The following is a 19,306-nucleotide window of genomic DNA, read 5'->3' as shown; positions in this document are numbered from 1 at the left end:
ATCCCACAACGCCGGGATCACGCCCTGAGCCGAAGGCAGACGCTTAACCGCTGTGCCACCCAGGCGCCCCGAGAGACTTTTTTTTAAATGGTAGATTTGGAAATGAAAATGGGAAATGCCAAGAAGGAGCTTGGTCATTTTCATGTTCATTAACATCTACCCCGCCCGCCAGTTACCGTGCGTGTCTCTTGCGCAACGTCAACTATGCAGGGAGCCGGCGCTGGGGAGGGAAGGGGCCGCTCAGCCCGGCACCGGCGCAGCCTTGGTCCCCCCGCTCACTTGGGGAACTGGTCAGTCTAGTATCGGAAGGGAGGAGGGCAGACGTGCGTATCGCACCCTAGAAGAACGAGCACNAGAAGAAGGAGCACATCGCTGTGGCTTTCCCGTTGCACAGAGAACGTCTGCTAGCGCGTGCCAACGCTGGGGAGGGGCTGGGGGATGCGGGCAGGACAGAGGCTCTTCTGGGCATCCCCAGGTCCGCGGCCCGAGTGGGTGGGAGGGCCCGCGGCCGAGCTCCACCGCACCATCAGCAGGGAGAAGGCCGTAGTGCGTCTCCTCGGAAGGCTGCGGGGCAGCCGATTCCGATGAAGAGCCTTCGTTCAAAAAGAAGTGCAAAAAGTCTGGCAAGTCTTCTTCTCCGAGCTGGTGCCTGGGTTTGCCCACGAGCCAGGGTTGGGATTAGCCGACTGATGCTTTCCCGGCTGGGGCATTCCTGACTTAGAGGCGAGGACTGGCAGGTACAGTGTGGGTAAGAGAAGTCTAGGAAAGGAAGCAGAAGAAAGCAACCCCCCCCAGACACCCATTGCTTGTAGATGGGGTGGGGATGGGGGTGGGGGTGGGCCTGTTTTCCATGTGAGTAGCAGGTTCAAGTTCACAAAAAGGGCTTTCCATTGTGCCATCAAGATTTTGGACAACTGCCCAGATCTTGGTTTCAAATTCCATTCCTAAATGGAACCAGGGAGACTTCTCAGAGAATGTCTGATTCCAGGGCTAGGGCAGGGAAAGCACGAGGATCAATGAAGCTGGACTACCTAATTGTGACATAAAGTAAGAACGTGATCAGAAAGCGATGAGTCATGTCAAAAGGACAGAGAAGCCACCTCGGAGAGCCCCACTGGCTAAATCTAGGACAGTCTGAACACCCCAGTAAGTAATAATAGGAATCCACGAATCCGTAGTGATAAGAAATAAACAAATTTTTAAATACATAAATGAATAAATGGAGGAAGAGGGGAGACCCTTGCTTAGAGTAGAATGCCAGCCAATAAATGTAGAATGAGTAACAGAGTTTAAAAATCACCATTTGACAACTACCATAGTTATCATTGATTCTGGCGAGTATCATCAATGGAGACTAAAATTGTTGGCTGCCAGTTCAATGGGGACAGAACATTTACACAACCTGAAAGTATCTCACCACAGATTATTAATTTCAAAGGGAAACAATAGTAATTTTATACTTGAGAAATCTGGCTGACAGCACTTGGACCAGGTCACCACCAAATCTGGGACAAAGTAGCATTACGTGTCTCCTGACGTCAACAGTTAAGAGGAACATCTCAGAAAGGCACAACTCAAGGCTAATCACATGGAAACATGAGGCAAACCCCAAGGGAAGAGCGTTCGGCTCTTCAACTGGGTTGAGGTCCTGAAAGACAAAGAAAGGCAGAGAGGGTCCTTGTTGCCCCATTTCTTTCTTGGCTCAGGCTCTGGCCGTGATCAGCTGCTTCCGGGGAAGGGAGAGACCCTCCTCACCCCAGCGGGCTGATGAAAAGCGCTTGGAAAGGAGAAACATTTGCTTTTTGAGATAACTTTTTCCAGAGTAGCAGGGAGCAATTACTATGCTCAGGGGGCGACTGATACCTATGGTGGCCAGTCTTTGGGTATAGCCACTCAACGCTGGGGGCATGTGTGCCGTCTGAAAGGCAGCCAGTCCTAGACAGGACGCAATGGGACCTCTGTACAGGACGCATTATGAGCCATGAGCCATGAAAAGATAAGAACTCAGTTGTTGGGGCGCCTGGGTGGCACAGCGCTTAAGCGTCTGCCTTCGGCTCAGGGCGTGATCCCGGCGTTGTGGGATCGAGCCCCACGTCAGGCTCCTCTGCTATGAGCCTGCTTCTTCCTCTCCCTCTCCCCCTGCTTGTGTTTCCCTCTCTCGCTGGCTGTCTCTGTCTCTGTCGAATAAATAAATAAAATCTTAAAAAAAAAAAAAGAACTCAGTTGTTAAGGAACTCCTGGAATCAGATGGTCCAGTTTACCCCCCTAAGCCTGGATTTTCTCATCTGTAAAATGGGAATGATCGGGACAGGCAGATCGAATGAGATAATTCACGTACAGTATTTAGCACAACATTTGGCACACAGTAGGTGCTCAATAAATAGGACTATTTACTACCATATAATCAAATACAACGTCTACTATTCTTCATTGTCATTCCCGTCATCTAACAGAGGGCCTGGAAGGCATGTGACGTGCATTTAACAAATGTGTCTTGGTGCATTAACAAAGAGAAAGTAATGCAGGAAACAAGGCAGACGCTGATATTTATAATATATGAATCACTGCTAAGGGCCTAGCCGAGCTCCAGCTAATGTCAAAAACAGGCAAATGTTATTAGCATATAAGGAATCACGGTGTTGTGCGCCATTCTCTTGTGCAAGACCATTACTTTGTTAACTTACAATCCAGCTGAGTTTAGGACAAGCTTGAGACCATCCTTATATGTAAACCAGGAGGAAGGCCTCTCAGCCCCAGCGCAGAAAAGCAAGACATACAGTAGTTCCCCCTTATCCGTGGTTCCGCTTGCCACGGCTCTAAGTCACCGGTGGTCAACCATGGTCTGGAAGCAGATGACCCTCTGACATGTGGTCACTTAATGTTACATCACAGTGCCCGCGTTATGCGCCTCACTTCGTCTCATCACAAGAAGGGTAGTATAGGTACGATAAAGATATTTTGAGAGTGAGAGAGACCACATTCATACAACTTATTACAGTATATTATGATAATTGCTCTGTTTTATTAATTGCTGTTAATTTCCTACTGTACCTAATTTATAAATTAAACTTTATCATGTATGTACAGGAAAAAACAGTATACATAGGGTGTGGTACTGTCTGCAGTTTCAGGAATCACTGGGGGCCTTGGAACAAATCCCCCTCGGATAAGGGAAGACTACTGTACTCAATTCACACTTCCATGTGAAGATCAAGCAAATCGGGGTGCCGGGGTGGCTCAGTCGGCTAAGCGTCTGCCTTCTGCTCAGGTCATGATCCCAGGGTCCTGGGGTCGAGTCCTGTATCGGGCTCCCTGCTTCGCTGGGAACCTGCCTCTCTCTCTGCCTGCTGCTCCAACTGCTTGTGTTCTCTCTCTGGCAAATAAATAAAATCTTAAAAAAAAAAAAAAGGATCAAGCCAATCATGTTTCAGTGCCAGGTGGTAATGAGAAAATAAACGAGAGGAACTTAAGTTTAAATAAACACGTAATTACAGATGATAAAAGGTGTGTAAACATTGTTCCTGATCATTGATCTGTAATAGTAATCTGTCCAGGTTTTCAAGAAGAGGCAAGGAAAGTTCGTGAGAGAGAAGTTTCCATCTCTCCTGCTTCCTCCAAAGGGCTCGCTGCCCTCACTCACACTTTTCTCAGTCTCTCTCCTGCTCACTTTTGCTCATTTCCAGCCTACCCGTCAGTCCTTCAGGGTACCTTCTCCCCTCACACTTCAGGGTTGCCTTCAACTTCCTTGCAGGCCATCGTACAGCTGGCCATGCAAGGCCTCCATCTTGGATATCACTCTGCCCTTCTCTTCCCTCTTTGCCAGTAATCGTACCGGGTGCTCACGGGACAGCAAGAACATGAAGCTGGACAGTGCTATGCTGGGTTCATTGTGTTTTCATGCATTTCCTCCCAACCACGAGGCGGTAACCTCATGGAAGACCAGTCCCATGTTTTGAAGACTATTGTATATTGAGCCCCTAGCACAGTGCCTGGGACAAAGCACGCTCCGCATCTTCCACTTGCTCTTTGCTGAACCTGGCCCTCGCTTCTGTTTGGCAACACTTCGCCCCTCAGTGTGGAGTCCTTCCCAGGGCTCCTCTGTAATCTCCTACTCTTTCCCACCTTCTCTGCTCCCCTCTCTCCTTCCTACCTCCCTCTCTTCTTCACTCCATCCTTGAAAAACTTCCCTAAGAGGAAAAGTTCATGCTGTCTGTTTCCCACAAACTCGACATGGCTCTTCTTTCGTCCTCATGCTCTATTTGTACCATATACCACCAGCTCTAGTTACTTCCCCAGCCGCCTTCGAAATGTTGTGGTTCTCATCACATCGGTAAGTTTCACTTGAACCCACTGTAGCCATGGCCATCATAACTGGAATTGCTGCCGATATTTTTTTCTTGCCTCCATACGGCACCAGAACAATCTCTTTTACAGAAGACTTCCGTGAGTCCCGTCTCCTATTCAAGAACCTGTAGATGTCTACCTCTGTTATTCAACATGCCCAAATTCTACCAGGAGGCTTCAGACTGGCTCCACGAACCACGTCTCCCTAACAGAACCACTTATGAAAAAGAAGAGAAATAGAACTAATGCATTTTGAAGGAAGCAAAATTAAAACTGCGTTGGTGTTTTAAGATGGGAAATGTGTCCACATCACGGGTAGAAGGAATGGACTCCAGGCGAGGTTAAAGCAAGGTAATGGAAAATGGAAGTGGTGATTCATGAGCAGAGGTATCTCTCTCTAAAACAGTCTAAAAGGAAGGGAGGGATTTTAGTCCTAAGACTACAATGGTCCCAGTAACGAAGGAAGCAAGGTCAGCTGCCAGCAATGAGCCGAGCAGGGACTGATGGTTCTAGAAAGGCTTAGGCAGGAATATCTGCTCACTCACTCACGCCACAGATGTACTGACCTGCTACTGATTACATAGGCCCGACCACAGGAGCACAGGTCTCTCTCCATTCAGTTTGATCTTGTTTGACTCACTGTCCGAGCCTGCTGGGATCTTCTTGAACCCTGACTCTTGTCATTCAGTGCTCTCCCTTCCAACTTTGTGTCATCCCTTGAGAAGCTGATAAGTACGTGTTCTGTTTTTTTTTTTTTTGAAGATTTTATTTATTTATTCGACATAGAGAGAGACAGCCAGCGAGAGAGGGAACATAAGCAGGGGGAGTGGGAGAGGAAGAAGCAGGCTCATAGCGGAGGAGCCTGATGTGGGGCTCAATCCCACAACGCCGGGATGACGCCCTGGGCCGAAGGCAGACGCTTAACCGCTGTGCCACCCAGGCGCCCCGTGTTCTGTATTTTCTATGACAAACATTTCTAAAGATGTGGAGTGGGGTAGCGCCAAGACACGCGGGATACCACGTGAAGTCTCTCTCCCTATTGACACGGACTCTTTCACAAGCCCCCTTTTGGTGAGGTTCTCTTGTCGAGGCGGCATGTCTCCACCTACTCCAAGAGGAGATCATGCAAGAGCTCACCAAGTACTTTGCTGAGCTCCAAATGCACCATGTTCACTCCATTTCCCTCATCAAGCTCACAAGTAGATGAATAACACCGGCAAGTAGAAGAATATAGTCAGGTTGACAAAACTTGTTTTTAACCTACGCCAAATAGGATTTCTCTTTCCAAGTGCCTACGACTTCTTTAACGGACAGTTAGAGACCCTTGCCTGGTACTACAGCAAGTTCACTGCTCCACAGTTTGGAATTTTTCTCCTCTTTCCATAGAGCAGAATTACATAGGTCTGTTTCTAAGCTTCTTTTTTTTTTTTTTTTAATATTTATTTATTTATTTTAGAGAGAGAGAGAGAAAGCATGAGTAGGGCACAGAGGGGGAGGGAGAGAATCTCAAGCAGACTCCATGCTGAGCACAGAGCCTGATGCAGGGCTCGATCTCAGGACCCTGAGATCTCGACCTGAACCAAAACCAAGAGTCGGACATTCAACCAACTGAGCCACCCAGGCGCCCCTGTTTCTAAGCTTCTGACATCATTTTTCCTTGGTCCTGCAGAGATGATCTCCCTCAGTCTAGAGAGAGAATCTGCAAATTTTCTCACTATCCTTTTTTTACCAAAAAAAAACACAAAAAAACAAAAACAAAAAAACCCCCATATACTTCCTCTCTGACCTTTGTGAAATCCTGGCGAGACTTTAGGATGTGTTAGGACACAGGCTGTGGAGGAGACCAGAGTCGAAGTCTCTGGAGACTACAGCTGCTGAGATGGGTTCAGGTCACTGACTCTTGGGATGGGTTGGTATCTTGCATCCCAGACATGCATGTGGTTTGGTAATTACTTAACTCCCTCTCAACCAGAGATTCCTGAAAAATCTGCTTCTAAACAGTTTTTCTTCTCTCGCCCCACCCACATCACTCATCCCTGCCACCAGTACGTTCAGAATATCAGAGTACAAGATCTACTAGTCATTAAGATTGGACTTACCCACTTGCCCAAGCCTGGATAGTCATGTTCTGGATCAAACAGGTGCTGGTGCAACTGGAATTCTCGACTGAACTCTGCTGTATCGGGGGTGTTCTCTAGACATCCATCATCTACTGCAAACAGCAAAAGGCTTTTGAGGGATGGCCGAGGCATCTATTGTTATTTTAAGAGTGAATTTATTAAAAACAACTAGACATCCAAAGATCAGCATCTGTCCACATCAGCCGTTCTGGAATTTGCTCATCCCAAACTCTCACTCCTCCTCCCACCTGTGGCAGAGACTGGTTGGCTACTCACCAAACCCACTTCCCTTTCCCCCTCGGCACACGGCTAATTTCCCAGCCTTGCCTTGCAATCAGGTGGAGTCATATACTGAGTTCGTGCCAGTGGAATGTGGGCAGGAGTGATGTGTCCCACTTCCAAGCCTGGCCCATAAAAACCTCCTATATGATCCCCTCTTCCGCCCCCCGCCCCGTCTGCTGTTCTGCTCGCTACACGCTGGCGACCAGGGCAACCGTGACCGGCATGTGTCAAGAGCACAGATGGCACTTTGGGTTGCTGAACCATCCACCCTCACCCATCTCCAGCAGGACTTCACATGAGTGAGAAATAACCTTCTGTTGTGTTACCACTATCATCTTTATCTAAGAGCAAATAGTTCCTCAACTAGTGTGCTTCCATTCTGCATGACTCACCGTGTTTTCTCTTGGGTGAGCTCTTTAGAAACAACTTCAGCTTCCTGGAGAAAGCACCTTACATAAGAATGACAACATCACCAGACGTACTGAGGTGTGTTATAGCGGTGATGGCGTAAGCTTGGAGTCAGACAGACCCGCGCTCAGGGTTCCCATCCTAGCTCATAAGTGACAGATGGTCTTAATTCCTTGGGGGGATTAACTTTGTCTCTCTAAACCCATTTATCCACCTACAAGAGGGGCAGAATCAAGGACTTGCCTTACTGGGTAGCTGTGAGAAACAGATGATCACACACAGAACACCTTGCACATAACAGGTTCACTCTGCGTTAGCTCCCTTCCCACCATTTGTCTTTAATAACAATTGATACCCTGACTGCTCTTTGAAATAAAGCATGTCTTTCAATCAAACCCAAGAAAGGTTATCCCACTTGTCTGCTGCTTTGACGTAAGCCCTATCATTACGAGACGTGATGCTCTGAAATTAAGTTCTTTTATTCTCTCTCTAATGTGCTTTTAGACAATAGCTTCAAAGGGTGGGTGGCAGAGGAGGGAGTGTGAATTTTGCGCAGGGCTGCAGGGAGGAAAGAGAGTCCTTTTGCAAAGGGATAATGAGGCATCAAAGTCAATGCTAAAAGGAGTCAAGATAGGCTGGTCTCTTGAGACTGCTCTGAAGCCTTCCAGCAGCCTGAAGCATCCCATGTCTTCACAGCAAGAAGCTTGTGTGGGAGTCACTGGGTTCGAACAACCCCCTAACGTGGCTCCCCACTTTTCAGGGAACTGCTTATCTAACATCTTCATCTACAGCAATTACCGTGTAGGAAAGAGCCAATCCAGAGAGTTCAGGCAGTCTGCATATGGCAGCTTAACAAGCTTTTCATAATTGTTTCTCCAGTACTTCCGAGTGGGCCCAGATTGCGGTGTAGAGATATCGCCCTGCTCTGGGAACGGCAGTATCTCAGGGCCTGAAAACATGCCCTGGGATTCGCATCCTCTGCCTGAGGACACCTTCTCTGCGTTCCGCGGCTCTATCCAGGGTGGCTGGACCGGGAGTCAGAAGAGAGCATGGCAGGGGAGGGGGAAGCCAAGGTTTTATTCTTGGATTGCTCAACTGTGTGGCGTCATGATTCTCACTGAGGCATATCTCAAGCAGTCACTTACAAATAATGACTAAATTTAGCTGGCGATTTCCTTTCTAGGATGAAAATAATGGTAGAACAAAGTGGGAGAAGCATGTTCGTTTAGTGGCCAATTAGCGAAGAATAATGGCAGACGACATGTGACGAGAAAGGGTCTGGGAGTTGTTGTTTGATGTGGCTGCATCAGCCCCCTGGACGGCCCCGTCTCAGAGCTCCTGTGTGCATAAAGTTCGTGCTTGATTACACAGATCTGGACATTTTCCTTTCCTAGGACAGCCTAGAACCGCATTTCTGTTTTTGAAGGCACTGACTATGTCTTCTTTTTACCGATGAAGAAACTGAGGCGCGAGGAGGTAGGCTGACTTACTATAGTTAGGACTAGACTTCGGATCTCTTGGCTCAAACTCTGTCTAATCTCCTACAACAACGGGTCTCAAGCTTTGGTATGTGCCAGAATCACACGGAAAGAAGGTTAGAACAAGGTTTCTGGGGCCTACCCCAAGAGTTTCTGACTCAGTGGGTCTGGGGGAAAGCCTGAAAATCTGCATTTCCCACAAGTTTCTGGGTGATGCTGACGCTGCCGGACCTGGGACCACGCTTTAAGAACTACTGTATGTACCATATTATAGCTAACCAGTTTAACCAAATCCTCATGGAGACTGTGGCTCTTCGGATTCTGCACTGGTCTTTCCTCCTACCCATCCCGAACCCTACGAGCCCGTACAACGTGGCCGCAGCGACTGGCTCTGTGCAGTGATTCCGGTTTTCCTGTCATCGGCCCGGTATTTCTACACTGGCTTCGTTACACCCAACTACTGTGGTTGTTCCAGAGGCTGTGTGCCCCAGAGAAAACAGACACTTATCCTAAATGAAAGGAGGAGTATCTTTCAGGAAAAGGCTCTTTCGGAGAAAGCTTGCATCGTGTTTAAGAAAATATGAGGGGCCAATACTGTCACAATTTTCAGAGCAAGACACTATGTCACGGTGGGTGAGCACACGGTCCTGAATCAGGTAGACCAGGGTTGGAATCTTGGCTCAGCTACTTGCTAAGTAGATAAGCTTGGGCAAGCTACGCTCGAAGCTTCAGTTTCCATACATGCAAAGCAGGGATAATAAGTACCAACTATTGTTATTGTAGGCTTGGGGAGAAAGACTATTCTTGCTAGCAGTTAACACAAGCCCAACAAGACCAATGCGTTATTCACCAGCACAAAACTAATTCTAATCAGGATGCCATCTAATGAATCTTTACTTTGTGCAAGGTGCTGTGCTGAGCGCTTAACATGGATACTTTCATTTAATTGCCACAATAACCCCCATTTTGCCAATGAGGAAACTGAGGTGCAAATTGGTTAATTAGCTTGTTCAAGGTCATATATCTTGACCTTGGTTTTGAATTCAGGAAGTCTGAGTTTAGAGCCACTGCTCTTAGCCACCAAGGTTGGCTGCTCAAGGCCCACCGTTAAGTGTAGTCCACTCACCATTCATTCTCTTTGGCATCAGGGAGTAGGAAAGTGAGAGGGAGACACAAGACGCAAAGAAAGTTTCAAGCTTCTCCCTTAACCAACTGCTTATCTTCCTGGACCCCCTGTCTCTCATGTCACCTCCTGACCCCAAAGAAATATTTCAGGATAGATGCTTTTTTTGACATAATTAAAATGTCGATTGTCAAAGGCAGTAAGGAAAATGATGGACATGCATAATCCACAAACTAGTAAGTTCCAAAGACACTAAAAGTGGGCAGCAACTGTATCATAGAAAAAGCAAAAAGAAGAAAATCTTTCTCCATTTGTATTAAAAGAGTAGCAGGTGCAGAAAAAAAGCATCAATTCCTAAAGAGGCAGAGAGACTGAAGGTAAAGCTTTGGCAAGGGGGTCTTATGTGGGTGTATCTGATCGCCAGAACACACCGAGGGTTCTCGAATAAATTTCTCTTTCCACTCTACCTCCAAATACATAGGGGGGTCATTAGAATAGAAATACTATTTCTCAGAATATTTGTGGCGGATGTTAGAATTTTTCATTTCCTCCCAAAGACTCTACCATCCATGAGAACCCAAGGGCATGCCCCTTACCTGTCTAGCATCCATGAGAACCCAAGGGCATGCCCCTTACCTGTTTTTCCAACGGGGCAGGGATTTGGAGGCTCTGGGTAGCCCTGGTCTTCACTAAAGTCCTTAGGAATGTTGTCACCAGTCAACTCTGCCACAATGTTTGGGATGTTGCCAAAAGGACCCAAGTGCTGAAGACCTTCATGAGCTCCACCTGCCAGGGAATCAGAGTAGTTCACTTCAGTGCAGTTAAATTCATTTCAACTAATATTGACTCAGGCAAAGCACTGTGATCTATACTGTGGAAAGAGAATACGAAATGGAATAGTTCCTGCCCTTTCGGGCTTAGAACTTTAGTTGTGGGAACAGACACATGCCGCACATGTACCATTTCCACACAAGGCACATTAGATACGTGTCCTAATAGAAATATTAATACAGCATCACGGTAGCACAATGAAGGGAGAATTTCATTTGGCTGATAGGATGGGGAGGGCTTCATGGACAAGCTGGAACTTGAGTGGCACTTGGGGGCAGGGTAGGGGAAGAGACAGGGAGGCAACTGCAGCCAGGCATGAGAATAGGTTGAAAATCTGCACATTTCCAAAAAAAGAAAGAAAAGGGCCACCTGGGTGGCTCAGTAGGTTAAGTGACTGCCTTTGGCTCTGGTCATGGTCCTGGGTCCTGGGATCGAGCCCCGATCTGGCTCCCAGCTCCCTGTTCAGCGGGGAGCCTGCTTCTCCCTCTCCCTCTGCTTGTGCTCTCTCTGTCTCTCTCTCTCTGTCAGATAAATCAATAAAATCTTAAAAAGAAAGAAAGAAGAAAGAAAGAAAGAAAGAAAGAAAGAAAGAAAGAAAGAAAGAAAGAAAGAAAGAAAGGAAGGAGGGAAGGAAGGAAGGAAGGAAGGAAGAGAAAGAAAGAAAGAAAGAAAGAAAGAAAGAAAGAAAGAAAGAAAGAAGAAAGAAAGAAAGAGAAAAAAGTCACTGTCCTCCTGCCATTGTACAACAACCATTTACAACTTGGTATATTTACTTCAATCCTTTCTCCTCTGCATATCTTTTTATACTTGTTTATTCATTTTTATTTAATATTAAGGCACAAGCATCTTCCCATGTGGCTGCGTGGTCTCTCCTCACATAATTATAAATGGCTATGTTGTTTTTCTATCCAGTGGCTGTACCACAACATATTAATCATTCCCCTATTGTGGGACACTTAGTGTTTCCCAATTTACTCTCAGGAATTTAATTTTTTCCATATTTTGGATTAATATTTCTCAGGATAGATTCCCAGAAGTCAAATTACTGGGTCAAAGGCCATAAATATTTTTATGGGTCTTTATATTATACTGCCAAGCTGTTTTCCAACCTAGAAAAGGAGGTACCAATTTATGAAATAAGATCAACAAAATATAAGAATACCATTTTTATAACATCTCTACTAGCCCTGGGTTTTATAAAAATAATTTTTATGCTTTCCTTGCTGATTTAAAAGGTGTTTAGAAAAATTACTGTCTTATTTTTAAAGTCTTTGATTACCAGCTCAAATATATTTCCATGTACTTATTTACTAGCTTTAATTTCTTTTCTTTTTTTTAAAGATTTTATTTATTTATTTATTTGAGAAAGAGAGAAGGAAAGCACAGAGAGAGACTGACAGGGAGAAGCAGACTCCTTGCTGAGCAGGGAGCCTGACATGGGGCTCAATCCCAGGATCCTGGGATCATGACCTGAGCCAAAGGCAGATGCTTAACTGACTGAGCCACCTAAGTGCCCAGATGCCCTGTACTAGCTTTTATTTCTTTATGCAAGTTGTCTGTTTATGTTCTCGGAATTTTAATGTTTCTCATCAATTTGCATGAACACTTAACACAGTAAAGATAACAAGACTTTGGCTGTTACCTCTCCTGCAACCACATTCCCATTTCCTCTGACTCAGAATTCCGGTTATTATAGCAATATTTTGCAAACATAAGTTTTTAATGTTGTTGTAGTCAGATCTGCTCTTGTTATTTTCTTTTGTGATTTCATCTTGTCTTCCTAAAGTCACAAAATTGTTGCCCTTTCAGGAGTACTACCATCATTTGGATATTTTAGTTTTTTTCTTTTTTCTTTTCTTTCTTTTTCTTTTCTTTTTTTCTTTTTTTTTAGTGCATGTAAAATAATTAACCAATTAATCCCACCAGCATCAGTTAAGTAATCCTGTCTTTCCTGTTCAGGAAGCTTACTGTACCAGCACGACAGCATACTATTTCTTGGAATGAATTCCTATCTAATAATTGTATTGGGACACAGCTCTCTTAACGCACAATGCACATCTTATACACGAAGGGCCGAATCAAGATCAGAAGGTACATGAATTTAGAGTCAAAGTCAGGCCATGACGCCACACTTGCAGGAGAAGGCTCTGTGGCTCAGGGGTTAGAGCGCTCGTCTTGTTTAACAGCCACATGCCCACCTCCACGGGGCAGTCTTGCCAATAGGTTAGGTTATTTAAGTCCAGCTGCATGAGACACCCTTCTCCCCCAGATAAGCTGTGTCAAGGGTATTGCTCTGACACTTGCTTTTTTGCTTTTTAAACCGAACCAGCTCCCTTTTGGAATGACACATTTTTTTCCTTTGGAAATATTAATATACACAGTAGGATCATGGTTAGATTTTAGTGTCTGGGAATCACATTGTCTTTGAAGTGACTTTGTATCAGTCTGTCTTAATTTATTATGGCAGTTTAAAGTTGATCCTTAAAAGGATAATTGTACCTCCTTCAATATCAAATTCCTGTAGCCCTCAAAATATAGATATGATCGGGGCGCCTGGGTGGCACAGCGGTTAAGCGTCTGCCTTCGGCTCAGGGTGTGATCCCGACGTTATGGGATCGAGCCCCACATCAGGCTCCTCTGCTATGAGCCTGCTTCTTCCTCTCCCACTCCCCCTGCTTGTGTTCCTTCTCTCGCTGGCTGTCTCTATCTCTGTCGAATAAATAAATAAAATCTTTAAAAATATATATATATATAGATATGATCAAGTGGCTGGGTTGTTTCATTTACATTTACACTCTATTTCATTGCTTTGTGATGTGAGTGAGAAGCATGCAAAATTTCTGCATTAAAAAAAGGTATTATTTTTGGAAAATGTCCATGTGGATACTTAAAATAAGATGTACTTTTATATCTATCATAATCTATCAAAATCTGATGGTTTAATCCTATCCTTTTTTTTTTTTAGATTTTATTTATTTATTTGAGAGAGAAAGAGAGACAGCCAGTGAGAGAGGGAACACAAGCAGGGGGAGTGGGAGAGGAAGAAGCAGGCTCCCAGCGGAGGAGCCTGATGTGGGACTCGATCCCAAAACGCTGGGATCATGCCCTGAGCCGAAGGCAGACGCTTAACAACTGAGCCACCCACGCGCCCCTAATCCTATCCTAATTTGATGGTTATGTGTTAAAATCTATTACTACCAGTAAGTCTCTCAACCTCTTATTCCTCGCTGTTTATGCTTTAGCATTTTGATGCTGCGAGAGTTGCCATGTTCAAGTATAAATTCTTCATTTTAATTGTGCGATTAATTGGCTATTAAGTAAACACGTAATTGACAAATCATATTTCTTCCATTAGCACTGTGGTTCCTCATTCTGCTGTTTTGCTTGGTAAATCTTTGATCATCCTTTTATTTGTAACTTTCTGTATCTTTCTGATGGTTTTTCCAATTCCTGCTGTGGTGCTTGCCTTCAGAGACATTCGAGGGATTCCCATTTATGACCCCAAGATGTGCAAAAGGTGAAACCACAGCTCAGTGCCCTTGGTATTGATACATTTGAAACTGTGGACAATCCTGGCAATGCAGCCATCACTGGCTTGCTATAGGGCATGTTCTCTGGTGTGTCAATACATGTCTCAACTTTTGAAAGCACCCTAGCCTTAAGTGCCAGGAATTATCCAACTTGGCTTCAGGGAGAATGCATGTCTTCTTAATGCCCCATTAGTAATTAATGAAGGAAGCAAACACAGCTTCCTTTATGGAAGGCCTGCCAAGGCTCTGTTTACCTCCGCGCACCAGTGCCGTGACGATGAATGCAGCACTTGTTCGGGGACAGCAGATGTTTCGTACCAGGCAGATACATTATAACACAGGCTCCTTTAAAGCTACTTTAAGGACCTCAAAGCAAGAAACACTGAGGTAGGAAACTGTGGGAGATACAAGGAAGTAACAAATGCTATCCTTTGCTCTCCAGGAGCTTGAATTGTATAGGCAAGAAACCACATCTAAGAAATAATTAGAAAATGAGATAGTTGAGTATGCAACCAAACATTAGTTATGGGGTTCATTATGTTTAGATTATGTTAATTTATTGTACCTGGAACCAAGTCAATCAAACTGTTATGACGGTATGGATGCTCTTTGTTCCATGTGTCGCAGTCTCCACCAAATACAGATTTTAAAATCATTAATTAGTCAGTTTAAAAAAATATGTATTGGGGCACCTGGGTGGCGCAGTCGTTAGGCGTCTGCCTTTGGCTCAGGGCGTGATCCCAGCGTCCTGGGATCGAGCCCCACGTCAGGCTCCTCTGCTGGGAGCCTGCTTCTTCCTTTCCCACTCCCCCTGCTTGTGTTCCCTCTCTCGCTGGCTGTCTCTCTCTGTCAAATAAATAAATAAATTCTTTAAAAAATATATGTATTGACCACATACTACATATCAAGACCTGGACTAAGTGTTAGAACCAAGTAAACGGGGGCCCTGCTTTCATAGAGTTTACCGTCTGGAAAAGATGCACAGAGAAGAACACACTTGAAATGCAGAGCTGTCATGCACTTCTAATGTAACTGGGGTACAGCACGATGTCATAGGCATGACGGGAGAAACATCTCCCCCAGATGCAGGACATGGAGGACTTCTTGCAGGAAGCAACACTCCAGTGATTACGTTAGGTGCTGCAGAAGACAAATGTAAAAGACAAATGGTTCCTGCTCTCTAACTGGTTCTTCATTCTAGTTGGTTCTTCAAGGCTAACACAAGAAGCCAGTGGTATATGATAAGATACATCCCCTGACATAATTCATTGTGGGATAGACTGTAAATGATGTAGGAATTCAGGGAACAGAGAACCTGCCAAGAAAACATCGGTGAAAGAGGTGACTCTTGAGTTGAAATCATCAAAGACAGGACCCATCCTTGTGGCAAAGGAAGAACCACAAGCGAGAGCACAGAGGCAGGTGTAAGCAGGGAGTGTTTGAGCGTCCAGGTGAGCCCTGTTGGGGAAGAGGGAAGCTGGATGGAAGGGGAGGCCCAATGCCAAGCAGCAGTATGAATTAACATATTAGTAAATGGCAACCACACTTTCCGGGCAGGAGAGCAATGTTAATGATTGGATGTTACACAGAATGTTAATTTAGCAACAATTTAAAGCCCTTGTCCCTACCTAAGGATGCATATCAGAATCACCTGTGGCATTTTTGAAAAATTCCAATGCCCCCTACTCCAGAGCCACTGTATCCAAGTATCCTTCTAAAGACCGCTGTATGAAGGTAGATTGGAAGGGAGTTTAAGAAGTCCTACTATAAGGCTATTGTTGAAACTCAGGGATGGAGCAGGGAGGATTGGGGTTAGGGTAGCCATAATGGGAGTAGAAAGAAGAGAAATTTCAAACAATGCACAAGGGGAGGATGAGTCAGAGCCCATGAGGTTTCCAAAGCATAGAGGCCCCCTGATTAGGGAAAATAATGCCATTGGTAAAGACAGAATCTTTCACTACAGCTTTAAAATTATTTCAGGCAATTAATTAATTCTATCCTGTGATGATGCTTTATTTATCCGTTTCCATCACAGCCCTAGCACTCCACAAATGTCTCTAGAATAAAGAGAAAATATTTAATTCTTGCCAAATAGGTTTTATTTTTTTCTCAGCATAAGCAAATCATTTATTTTTTTTTCTTTTAGCATGAAATTTAATTGCATGCTTCCGTTTAGTTTTTTTTTAATTTTTTTATTATATTATGTTAGTCACCATACAGTACATCCCTGGTTTCTGATGTAAAGTTCGATGATCCATTAGTTGCGTATAACACCCAGTGCACCATGCAATATGTGCCCTCCTTACTACCCATCACCAGTCTATCCCATTCCCCCATCCCCCTCCCCTCTGAAGCCTTCAGTTTGTTTCTCAGAGTCCAAATAGGTTTTAGGCTCAGTTTTGTTTATATAAACTTTGTTTTCTTTAATACAGTTGGCACTGCACAGCTGTTTATTCTCAAGATCTAGGCCACTGGTAGGTTTTCTTTGCATTGTTATGGCAATCAAGTGTCAGTCAATTGTAGTGTTCAGAGGCAATGGAAGCAGGGAGTGGGGAAAAAGAGGAAGACCCAGATTGGTCTGATCTAGGCCAGAGCTCTTAAATTTCCTTTTGGTCTGCACTGAAACTCTCCATAAAAATCTGTTGAGGCACTTTTCCACGTCTTGGGGGATTTCTCTAACAGCGTTCCAATCTTTTCTGCATTCCCATCCCCTGCCTTGTGCTTGGATTCTCCCTCCTCTGCAGGTCCCATTTACATTGGTAATTTTGTGGTTTCAGTTGTCTATCTGGTCAACCCCAGTTCTCGCTTTGCCACCCATGGGCTTGTGCAGTCTCAACACGGCGGCTCCTAGCAAGCAAGGTTCCTGAGGACCACCAGCTGGGCCCTGCACCTCCAATACTCATTTATAATGGAAAGGGCACTAGCTTTTCTGGTTAATTTAAAACTCCCTTGGTTTCAAATCCATTCTCTTGCCTTAGTAATTTTGAAGACCAGTTGCCAGTACCTAGTAAATGAAAATATCAAAGTTTAATACCTACTGACCCAAACAGTTTTACTTGGCTTCAGTCATGGGGTTTTTGTGGTATCAGCTGAGTTGTTTAGTTGTTTAGTTATATGGTAGAGTAAATCTCTGGTATCATGCCTTATCTTGATGTCATTTGACTCTCCTAAATGTAGTGCATTAAAAAAAAAAAACCAAGAATGAAGTTAAGTTTCCAATCACAGTGACATTTCATGTATCTCTTTCCTGGAGAATGTGGTTTTCCATATAGTATGCACATCACTGAAGCATCTCCTTTGACATCAAGATTCATTTTATTTAACCATTTTAAAGGAAAATTTTCACCATGAATTTCAGGTAAAGACCTTGAACAGCAGCTTTGGAATATGACTTTCCCTCCTCTTGATAATTTGAGACTATTATTGGCAGTGTCAGTGACTACACAGTGTTGCAGCAGTGTGCTCCTGGTGTGGGGAAGTGCACACAGTGATGTCACCCTATGGTCCCAGCTACTTTTATACTTCTTCGTCTCCTCCCTCCTTGTCAGCTGTTAATCCTCGTCACCCCAGGTCCTTTTCGTAATGAAGTACTTCCATACATAAATAAAGAGTGGGCCTAGGCCTTGCAAATCCCCTCTTCTCATTTGCTTTACTGCACACATAAATCACATGAGGATCCTGTCAAAATGCAGGTTCCGATTGACAGGTGAGGGGGTGGGGCCGGAGACTCTGCATTTCTAACAAGTTCCCAGGTAATGATGATGCTGTCAGTCCACACACCACACTTGCAGTAGCAAGGGGCTAAGAAATGAGAGAACCAGACTTATTCAAATTATATATAAAATAAGATGAAATTATCTCTGAGAGAGACCTTCGGGCAATGATCTTGGTTCACGGATTTATGACATCCAGGATGGCTGCTGAGAGGCTTTCTAAAATTCACCTGAGGTTTCAAAGGAAGGAGCTGTGGCTACCGCTGACATGCTTTCATTTAAGGTTTTATTCGAATTACAGAGGCACATGGTCACGTGTCATGAGGAAAGGATCCCACTGCACCCTTTTTCATTCTAACGAGAATTCTAATTATGTAAGAATTAGAAGTAAATACCTCCATCTTGAAGGTAAGTTCTCACGTACAGGTGATGTCCTTCCCAGGGCCTGATGACCTCACACCATATAATGCAGGAGTCCCTCCCGGCTGGGACTGGGGGGGACAGTTTTGGTAAAAGTCAAGGTTGGCCAGAAATGAAGACGATAAATGGGGTCCAGCACCACTACCTCCTTTTTCGTACTATTATTGTTTCAATCGTTTCAAAGTGCTTTTATATACTCATTAAAAATGTTTCGTGAGGTCAGTAAGACAAGCATGACTATGCATCAGGGAGAAAGGGAATCTTAGGGGATTGTTACTCGCCTGAAGCCACTCAGCCAGTTAGCGCTATTTGGAGCCTGGGACCCCAGCACTGTTTCCACTCCACAGTGGCACCAGGGGAGCCCCCAAAAGGCTCTGTGCAGCCCATCCATTCCCTTTACGGGGGAGTTCATCTTCCAAAGATCAGCTCCAGCTCCAGAGCAGTCGTTGGTAGCAAGACCTGCCAGAATAACGGGGGCCTCTCATATTTCCTAGCTCCCTCTGAGGCCCCAAAGTGTGACCAGGAGGGTCAGCTTCCCCGCCCCCCCAGCCGGGCCCCAGCAGAATGACTCTGGGATGGGGAGCCGGCCGTGGTCCCCGCCACTGTGGTTCTGCGGCGTCTGCGTGCCAGCCTCCTGCCAGCCCCCAGACCTAGCCCCGGCCCTGCGGACTCCGCCACACAATTTGGTAACACCCTGACAAACTCGTAGCCAGCAGGCTCCCCTGGGCCCCCACCCAGCCACAGTGCCACGCCAGGGCGGCCCGCGGGTCCACACGACCGGGCACTGGCGCTGGGCAATAAAGGGGAATTGTGGCAGGGCAGCCTGGTGCCAGGGAGCCAGTCAGCCACCTCGTAAAAAGGCAGCTCCGTGAGCAGAGTCTGGCAGGGAGTGGGCACACTCTCCTGAATACCAGCCATTCAGCTGCAGGGAGAGGAGCCAGCAGTTTTCACTTAGGTCACCACAGACACCCGACGCTAAAAATACCCTGCGGTCTGGGCCTTCGTTCCTCCTGCGCGTCCCCATACATCATTTATAAAGGCACCGCCGGCTCCTGTA

The 19,306-nt window shown here is 45.4% G+C and overlaps 1 protein-coding gene across 2 annotated transcripts in view; it reads right to left on the bottom strand.

Moving 5' to 3' along the window:
• The window catches only part of SCG5 (secretogranin V), a 59,628-nt gene that overhangs the window by 5,461 nt on the left and 34,861 nt on the right, over positions 1-19,306 (bottom strand). The window contains exons 3-4 of one of the 2 annotated variants that reach the window (XM_011223154.3): positions 10,392-10,541; positions 6,444-6,556 (exon numbers count right to left, since the gene is read on the bottom strand). In XM_011223154.3, the coding sequence (XP_011221456.2) occupies positions 6,444-6,556; positions 10,392-10,541 (263 nt within the window). The remainder of the gene's footprint in view (positions 1-6,443; positions 6,557-10,391; positions 10,542-19,306) is intronic. The other variant, XM_002917806.4, reaches the window with a different exon arrangement.

This window comes from Ailuropoda melanoleuca, chromosome 5 (genome assembly GCF_002007445.2).
Source record: "Ailuropoda melanoleuca isolate Jingjing chromosome 5, ASM200744v2, whole genome shotgun sequence".
NCBI lineage: Eukaryota > Metazoa > Chordata > Mammalia > Carnivora > Ursidae > Ailuropoda > Ailuropoda melanoleuca.
Note: the sequence above shows the minus strand (reverse complement) of the source record. Positions and strands in the feature narration are given on the sequence as shown.